We start from the raw sequence: 9819 nt of genomic DNA, 5'->3' as shown, positions 1-9819 counted from the left end.
GTAAGATAATTATATGAGTAACTATATATCCAAATCACACAAACATCAATTTTTATATAAAATTTCATGAACAAGAGGCTCACCACAAGGTGGTGCCGGCGACGGGACGGTGCGGGCGATCGACGGTGGTTACGACGGAGATTTAGAAGGCACTAAGTAAACCACACCTACATATGCAAACTAAGTGTTATTTTGACCTCAGTTTGCATATAAATCAAATACTACCACATATAATTCCTCCCAAATTACTAAAACCCACAATTAATCACTATATAAACCAATGCAAGAGCTAATCTAGCAATGAGAGATGAAAGGACAAAGTTGCTAACCTTTGTGATCATTTGAATGGATGGGGGCCTGTAAATCTTGACAAATTTGGGGCAAATTTTGTGATGAACTCAAGAGGAAGAAGGGAAGAACAGAGGAGAGGGAGAGGGAAAGGGGGAAGAATAGAGTGCTGGTGGACGAAGGGTTTATATAGGACGACCTTTAGTACCGGTTTGTGCCACGAACCGGTACTAAAGGTGTTGGAGGGGCCCCACTCTGACTACATCCTGCCACCACTTTCATTAGTACCGGTTCGTGGCGAACCGGTTCGTGCCACGAACCGGTACTAAAGAGCTCCTCCCGCCTAGCCGTTGGAACCGGCACTAATGGACACATTAGTGCCGGTTCTGTTACAAACCGGGACTAATGTGTCTCACACTTGACCCTTTTTTTACTAGTGGCAGCACGTACTAGCAGATACATGCAGTCCATGGTGCACGAATAAAAAACTAGATATGGAATTGCTGGACAGCTACGACTAACAGATTATTGGCGCCCGTTGACTATAGGGACACTCTCTTCGTCTAGGGGATAAGCTTTAGAGCTTGAGTATGCGGAGCAAGGCCATGGCCAATAGGTTGAGGAGGTCGAGGATGAAAATGTTCAACAGCCATGCTTGATTCTGTCCGAGAAGTGAGATGTGGCGATGGACCCAGTGGGAAATCAGGTGACCCTATCGTGCACTCAAGTACTATATGTACTTGCACTCCCATTTCTAGAAACTTCATCCACCGTGATGCAAACAGAAAAATTATTAGCCCGGAGTGCAGATGACGGATGGAAAGGTTTTTGACGAACATACACCATGGCGTTCGCACTTGCAGAAATGCCTGTCTGGGTTTTGTTCCGTGCCTGTGACAAACAAAATAACGTAGCCCATGTTGCTTTGGTGCAACGGATGAGAGGTAGCGTAGTCAACTGGTTCACGGTGGTGTGGGATGGAGGTGGTGTGGAGTTGCAGCACCGGGACATGAATGAACACATGCTTGTGAACTATGATGAAACTGAGGAATGGGGAGTGAGCACGGAGAAGAATAGTTGAGTAACAGAAACAAACAAGCCGGACGTTCAAAAAGACTGAGGGCCGGGCAGCGGGATGGAGATAGTTGTTGGGGCTGACATATACTCATTGCGCGTCTCATTTCAATGCATGAGGTTGCCTTGTGGGCCATCTGCTGGCGTGGTCAGAGGTAATACGCATGCTATACAACTTGTGTACAATGGGATGGAATTGATTATACGGGCTCGATGTATTCCAACTGCACGAATCACATGGGAACGAGTGGGCCTGATATCAACCTTGTGTGGCTGCATTTCCGCTCGTGATTTATATCGGGACATGGTGGCGCACGAGGATGGAATCTGTAGTCCATTCATTCTATGAGATTAGCAACTAATATAGTGATTGAATGAATGCCCAAACAATACGTCACGTTAATTCAGCAAATACATGCACATGGGTTGGTGGCTAGCCATCTTAAATAGAGTTGGATACAAGCGATTACACATGCAAAATATGGTCCTTACCTTTATGCCATGTTAATGTGATGCAGGCCATTTAAAACGCTGGTCCACACCATTTAAATATGTCTGTCTCAAACCCGTATGCCTTGAATGGCAATTAACAAGCGTCCGTTTTCGTTTTGGTCTGTTTTTCTCAAAGTTCATTTTTGTGCCGGTTCATCAGAGCTCTGCGTTCATTTTAATGCCTCGTGGATGATGGGACATTCCCTTAAGAATTAATGTACAAAACATACACATGTTAAGGTAAGCCGGTAGTAACAGATTTCACGGGAAGGTAACAATATTACTCCTACATAGTACAACCTTCTCCAACCTGCTCGCTGGGAGAAGATAGAACGAGAAGGTGACCATGGCATCAAGCTCAAGCAAAGGCGGAAGGTTTGCCGTCCGTTAATGTGCACTACTATAGCAAGACCTTTCCTATACATAAAATATGTGCTTCGGAGGGTTTTTGTTATCGATTTCCTAGGCTCGTTGGTAACGTAGTACATGAGCTGGCAATGTCCACCAGCTTATTCTGCACAGGTTGCATAACTGTGATGGATTAGATCATTAGAAGGAGTTGACAAACTAAACCATTCAGGCCATCGGATGAGCGGAAGGAGAGCTACCTGTTCTGAATGGATACTTGTTGAAGGAGCTAATGAACTAGATTTGAACATGGAGGGCAGTGGATCACATAATATAACACTCAGCAGTTGAACAATCAGTCTAGGAGGAGGATGAATGTGAGGGAATGAACTAGATTTTTTTTTACTAATGTTATATTTTAAAATTCAAATTGTATCTGCTTTCATGATTCATGTTAAATATGATGAATGAAGTCAACTGATTTTTCTTGTAGAAATTGAAACATGTAAAGGTTTCCGTTTTAAAATGGCAGTCTAAAACATACAGCAACACTAAAATACCACACTTCAATTTTAACAACACTGTTTCGCAAAAAAACAAACTAGATGGAGAGAGCTGGTGTGATTATGGCCTAGGTGCAGGCTTCAAATGCACTTAACATTTACGACATGTGCTTGATAAAGGATGTTTGCTCCTAGTAAATGAGTTGGGTCACGGTTATCAACCATGTGTCCCCTTATGCATTGACTGTTTTGTGTATAGAATACTGCAAGGATGAATATTCAGTATGTGATATACACTCATTAACGTATGAATATGGTACGAATCTCAGAGACATGGATGATGAGATATAGACCTCGTGCGGCACCATGTCCACTCATGATTTATCGCTTGTTTGGACGATAGCATGTTGTACAACATAGGCTTCAGGACACCCCCTTATCTAGCCACTCATTTCTGCATTGTGATTCATGTAAACACTTTTGTCTTTTTTGTTTCTCCCATATAAAACAACATTGAACTTCAAACTTTGCAGTACAACAAAATGGTCTAACTAGAATGTGAGGAAAAACTTTCGGATTTTTGGGTCTAATACAAATACTAACAATAACATTTTTTAATAAGAAAAATCTCATTTCGTATATTTATGTTTGAACCAAAAAGTCTGAAAGAGTTTTCCCACATTGTAGTTAGAATGATTTGGTGTCTTGCAAAGTTTGAAGTTCATGTGTAGGTTTATTTGGAAGAAACAAAAAAAAAAGGAAAATTTGGCGTAGTTAGTTGTATAATACATATCTCAAAGCAATATTGGAGGGTAAGGATAAGGGGTGTCCAGAAGCTTGAGCTTAAAGAGTCCACGTCCCTTGTTTGGATATGGGGATACGTAAAAAAAAACAGATTTGTTTTTCTTTCGAGATGAGAACCCGATCTTCTTTACATGGCTGATAAGTTATAATATTAACGGTATAACAAACCTGACCTAGTATGTTAGGGCCTGGCTAGGGGTTAGTCGACTAAAAAGAGTTGGGTCAGTCATTGTTTTCTACATTGTTTGATGTAAAGCCAATGGTTAGATGGCCTTCTTCCACCTCCCGCCCTCCTATGTTCATCTACTTCCCGCCACCACCGGCTGAACCACATGTTTTCGCCGCTCGTGGCCGCTGAATATACCGCGCCAGCTTTGCCTTCCCCTCATCGTCGCGATGGCACCACCTCTGGCCACCTCCACTGAACTGGACCACTAGATTCTTTTCCTAGTAAGCATGTCCCGCCCCCCTTCCTCTTCCCAACACTGACAACCTTCGAACTCACCTCCGCCGGCTCACCGCTGGCTACGGCTAACCAATCTATTTTTATGTATCTAGAGAATTTTTTGTGTCAGTGGTTGCATATACTATATTGGTGCTATAATATCACATGGTGATGCTTCTTTTTTCTAGGTGGTGGGAGGGTGAAAATTTATTGACCCGGTCAAAATCATAAACCAAATCAAAAATTGAATACTTCGATTGATTGATAGAGCTTCAAAATTAGGGACCATAGTAAATTAAAAGAATTGAATAGGAGAGCTTGAGAGACCGTTGACCTGGTCAAAATCGGATGACACAATTCTAAATTGAATACGTCAATTAATTGTGAGCCCTTCAAAATTGGAAAGCATAGTGTATAATGTAAAAGAATTGAAGCAAAACTGTTGACCCGGTCAAAATCGGTCACCCAATTCTAATTGAAGGCATCAATTGAATGTGAGCTCTTTAACGTAGGGAGCGGTGTTATAGAGGATGAAACATGTGGTGCACTCAATGAAAAGGTCCACGTGTGATAAGAAACAATTATCAACAGAAAGGCTACAACTACGCTTTCATCTTGTGATGTTGTCTTGCATATTGCAGGCGAATTTGTCAATTAAGCAAACACATGTAGAGCGCTTACTTAGCATGCGAGAGGTACCACTTCCGTTTCTTGAATTTTTTTATCAAATCAAGACCACGAAATAATGAAACGTTATGATATCACAGTGATTAATTTACCGAAAAAGGCTTTCACACCGCTTTATATTATAAAGCAAATCGCCCGAGCCAAACATCCAATAAGGTTCATACACACACACACAAAAGTCTCACACACAAATAAGGTAGCAAAAGGGTTAATGCTGAGGACACAGCTCAACAAACCCTGGAAACACAGCAACACACTCAGACACAACAACCTAAGGAACCGGAGGCAAATAGATCAAGGAACCGGAGGCAAATAGATCACCGATCGCTGCGTTGCTGGGACACACAAAGAGAGCAAAAATAGAGCCAGTCATTCTCTTACAAGGATGGGTCGGTCGTTGCCAAAAACTGCCTTGTGGTTAAGGTGTGCTAAAAACGAGCCTCTCTTGACATCATTTTTTTTCCTTCAATGAAGAGTCTTGTTTGCAACTACTACAACAAAAAGGCTACTACTGTGTAACAACAACCACAAAAAGGCCTTTTGGCCACAAAAAAGCCTATGGCATCACTACGTTTCTACTTTCCTCCCTACATGCAAACAAAATCCAAGCTTTTGTACAGGGGTGACAGTCAGTGTCCACGGCAAAGTAACCTGGATGGAACGAATTCAAGGACGGTCGTGGTCAATCGAGTTGCATCAAGAGATACAGAGGAGAAGGAGCACCCGGTGGTTCAGAGATTACCATGCCACTTGAACTGGAACTCGTCAGCCATAACAGTGGTCGCGAGTGACGGTACAGCATAGGCTCCCATTCCTGGCATTAACCTTACCTACTGTAGATTCCCCAGCCACTTTTCTACAAAATGTTTCTCTTGTTAATCGTGATTCCCTGACCACATTCCTGCAAAATGTTTCTCCTGTTATGGATGACAATAAGAAAAACACGATGTTAACTGCCGTATGAGACATGACAAGTTAACTGCACTATGCACATGATAAAGGTGTTTTTGAGTTGCTAAAAGGAAACAGCCTAAAAGACAACATCCATGCACAGAAGTTGACACAAATGGGTTATTTATGGAGCATTGTGACTGAATTGCTGTTCAGACATGCCATAATTTTTTTTTTCACTGAGAACCTATTGATAGAGGGAAAACTAATAAGAAGCAAAAGCAAAGCTGAGGGAATAAGTTGCAATAGAGATAGAGGGAGAACATAAAGTTTGAGTACAGAATGGTAACTAAAAGCAAAGCTAATAACTTCAGAACCACAGAGCAAACATCAAGGCAAAATGAATATGCAACAAATTATGTTTAACAAAACCACTGAAACTTCAGAACAACAAAACCACAGAACCACTGAAGTTTGAGGATAAAAATTATGTTTAATACCATAACTTGACCTAGAGCGTATATAGGTTGTCCCTTACACAGTGCAGCTGAAACAAAACACACAACAGATACTCCCTCCATCGCATAATGTAAGACGTTTTTTGACACTACACTAGTGTTAAAAAACTTCTTACATTATGAGACGGAGGGAGTAGTTCCTTGACGATATTAAACCCTCCAGACAAAATGAATACGGAGTATGCAACAAATAGTTCATACCTACAGCATGGGCAATATATAGCAAGGTTACATGATATGTAGCAAACAATATCTGAAAGAGCAAGGAGGTTGCTCACGAAACAAACTCAGCCATACTATGATCAATGAAAAACAGGGAATCTCAATTGTTGACTATACAAAACAGCATAGAGAAATATCGAAAGATAAATCAAAGTATAGATATTGACTCCCAGTCTTGAACCAAGCCTAATAACATGGCCTGAATTGCACGACACCACACCACCTCTAGCAATACAGCCTCACTTCCAGCAAACATTCCTTCCACGCCACTACATCACAAGAAAAATGCATGACAACAGACATGAACACCCAAGGGCACTTGCAAGTGGGAACTCTGTAAAAATGCGAACCACTCATGACTCGAGGGCAGGCTTTAATTTTATAAATTGTGAATGTCAGCACTACAATAGATCTATTATCCTCTCCAGCAGTAGTCCCTGTAGAATATAGAGATCTCTAGAATATATTAGCCTGATGAGCTGCATCATTATTAGCTTGCTACGATCAATACCAAAATATGTCATGCTAATCCTTGTAGCATACAAATTTACTTTCTCACGGCAGTCACAACGCCCCAAAGGCAGCTTGGTGCTACAATATTACAAGCTATAGGGCCATAATTCCACTTCTGACTAGCAACTAAAAGTCGGCAGAGACATCTGAATGAAATGGCTGGGTTGCCGCATCGTCAGACCCACTGAGAATTACTTTTCCATTCGCCACAGCTTCTGCAAGAAACAAAAGGTCTGCCTTCTGGATACCGGGCACATGCAACGGCTCCAAACTGGGAGTAATCAGTACCAGTTTATGAAGAGAGCTAGCCTTCCTCAACAAAAAAAACACCAGCTGCAGCTCATAGCGGTTCCAACTGAAATTCGTAATCTTTACCACCTTGAGGTTTTCCAAAACATCCGGTGGTGGCTCTAACCCCACATAGTCAAACGAATCCACCAAGAGCCCGCTCGGTGCAGTAGGGAGCTGCAAGCACAAACCGTGATCACTTTAGAAGCATTATGATGAAATAAAAATACAATAAAGATGTCAGTGCACTAAAATGACAACTGACTACCAACAAACTCAAACAATCAATTTTGCAAACGAACAGTTGTTAAACCTGCACAAAAAGCCTCTCCAGATTAGAACAGCCGCTGTTCTTGAGGAACACATAGATGTTTGCAAGCTCAGGGGCCTTCATTTCTAACATAATCAACTGTAGTTCCGTCATTCTTGGAAATAAGTCGCCCACCATCTTGGTCGATTGGGCATGTGAGGTTGCATTAAGCAAGGAAGACACAACCTAAGATGGCATTCAAGGTTAACAAACAGTCCATGATTCCAAATATCACAAACTAAACCGAAGTTCAGCAGAGAAATGCATACATACAAAGAGGACATTGCTGCAGATGGTGAGGGTAGCAAGTTTCGAGCAAACACGGGTTTCGAACCAGCCACTGAACACCTGATAAAGTGCAAATGTTAACAGAATTCAGTCATTTGAGTATGCTAATCATGCACACTACATGCATATGGTAACTTGTGATGAAAAATCGACAAGAACTTTTCTAATAGACAATAGACCTTCTGGCAGATGAGGACATTGCGGCTTTTCTTGATGCCGAAACGGATGTCGAGGTCGGCGAACATGGCATCGCCGGGCAGATAGAAGCAAAACCCGCCGCTGTAGCGGAACGACAGGAGGCTATAAACCACCGCGAAGTCCACACCAATGAGGGAGCTGCAGTCTATGATGGTGACGGTCCTGAGGCTGGAGAGCCCCATCGCCGGCGTCACGGCGACACGACTGATGTCCGTGCAGGAGCGCAGGCCGAGGACGCGGAGACGAGGGCACAGCGCCAGCATCCTCGCCAATTCCTGGAAGTCGAGGCGGACGGAGTGGAGGAGGACGGCCTCCAAGGCAGCGCACGTTGCCGCCACCATGACCTTCTCCATCGGCAACAGCTGCAGGGGGTGCTCCTGTTCTCCACATCGCATTGTCACCTTAACTTGTCTTCTACACCCTCCGTCCCTAAATATAAGACTTTTTAAAGATTTCAATATAAACTGCATACAAGTATTAATAAGTAAATCTACACTTTAAAATACGTCTATATTTTACCTGGTCATGGGCAGCTCGGCCCGGACGACCAACCCGACTCGGCCTCAGAATCCTGGACCGGGTCGGGCCAGTGCATGCCATCGGGCCGCAATTGAAATTCCAAGTGTGGGAGCGGTCGATTAGGAAACAAGAATTAGCTACACATTCTCACTATCGATGCCAAAGAGCCAGCGGAGAGTAACGGAAAAAAAAATACTTGCATTGGTGGCGAGCACGGGGAGTGTTCGCAATTTGCAATGTTTCTCTTCTTGTCAGTTTTCCAAGATCGAGATGATATGTGGCCGTTTTGAATTTTGTTAAATCTGGCACGGATTGTGTAAGGCACTTTTGAACCTCAATGTGTTTTCGTTTTTGCATTGAATGTTCTTTCTTTAGATATTTGTTGTTCCGTTATCTTTCGATAGTGAAACCTGATCCATTTTAGATCGAATGAAAAAAAAAAGCTAGCACGGATTCGTTTATCTCTTGGTGCGCGCATTCTTTATCTTCAATGGAACTAGAAAATTGATACGTACAGAGAAAATTCAGGAGAGTTGTTAGCGAATTTTGGCCCAAGACTTAATCATCCTCGTACTTGCATCGAACTAGTTGCTGCCGATTGTAATCATGTGACTTTGGAATAAACTAGGCGGCTTCCACCCCAGATGCTCGGGACTGGTCGTGTCTGGGGATTCCCGGTGCATAACACACATGTTGCCTTCTCTCGGTGTTAGTCGACACGCCTCGCTGGGACACACGGTGACGAACCATCCCATATGATCCCGAGGACCCCGCCCCCCGTATCGTTGATTGTAGCCCCCGGGCCTGCCGACTGGTGATTCTGAGTCGTCACAAGGCGAGAGCCAATCCCTATGACAGGTTGTCGCCGCATCGTCCTTGATTGAAACATTGCCTCCGCTCCAGAGTGAATGATGACGTGCCGTCCCGTCAACCAATCACGCGAGAAATGGGAGGCGAGCCCGGCCTTTACCCACAGGGCTAAGTCATAACATGCACTTGGGACTAGCAAACATGCTTATGTGACACATAATTAAAGAAGAGAGAGAAAGTGTTAGAGTAACATAGGTAAATACCGTATCATGTTAAATGCTATGCTATTTTGTGTCATGCATGACAATTAATATGATCATCTATGATACTATGCACTATAGAGGTAGTATCATACACTAATATCATATGCATGTTACTACCTTATGATACTCCCCACTATGAGTAGCCTAACGCCTGCGTCTCCCTGCTTATAAAAGGCGTGACCCACGCTCTTCATGCCACACTCCACCTTCTTCATCTTCTTCTTCTTACTTTTCCTATGTTTTATGTTTACACTTCAATTTGTTGCCCGGCCTCCAAAGGTAGCGGGGAGGGTGGATCGCGCCCCGACGGGCCTCCTGCGCGCGGAGGAGCAGCGTCTGTGGGCGGCGATGGTGGCGG

The 9819-nt window shown here is 43.2% G+C and overlaps 1 protein-coding gene across 1 annotated transcript; it reads right to left on the bottom strand.

The window, feature by feature from the left end:
* Positions 1 to 6607: 6607 nt before the first annotated feature.
* Positions 6608 to 8222, bottom strand: LOC125531951. Its single transcript, XM_048696151.1, has 4 exons — positions 7851 to 8222; positions 7657 to 7731; positions 7387 to 7569; positions 6608 to 7250 (listed from the first exon to the last, which is right to left on the bottom strand). The coding sequence occupies exons 1-4, from the start codon at positions 8220 to 8222 to the stop codon at positions 6912 to 6914; spliced, it is 969 nt and encodes a 322-aa protein (XP_048552108.1). The 3' UTR covers positions 6608 to 6911.
* Between the last annotated feature and the right edge of the window lie 1597 nt (positions 8223 to 9819).

The sequence above is a fragment of the Triticum urartu genome, unplaced genomic scaffold (assembly GCF_003073215.2).
Source record: "Triticum urartu cultivar G1812 unplaced genomic scaffold, Tu2.1 TuUngrouped_contig_8516, whole genome shotgun sequence".
NCBI lineage: Eukaryota > Viridiplantae > Streptophyta > Magnoliopsida > Poales > Poaceae > Triticum > Triticum urartu.
The sequence above is the reverse complement of the archived record's forward strand: the minus strand, read 5'-3'. Positions and strand labels throughout refer to the sequence as shown.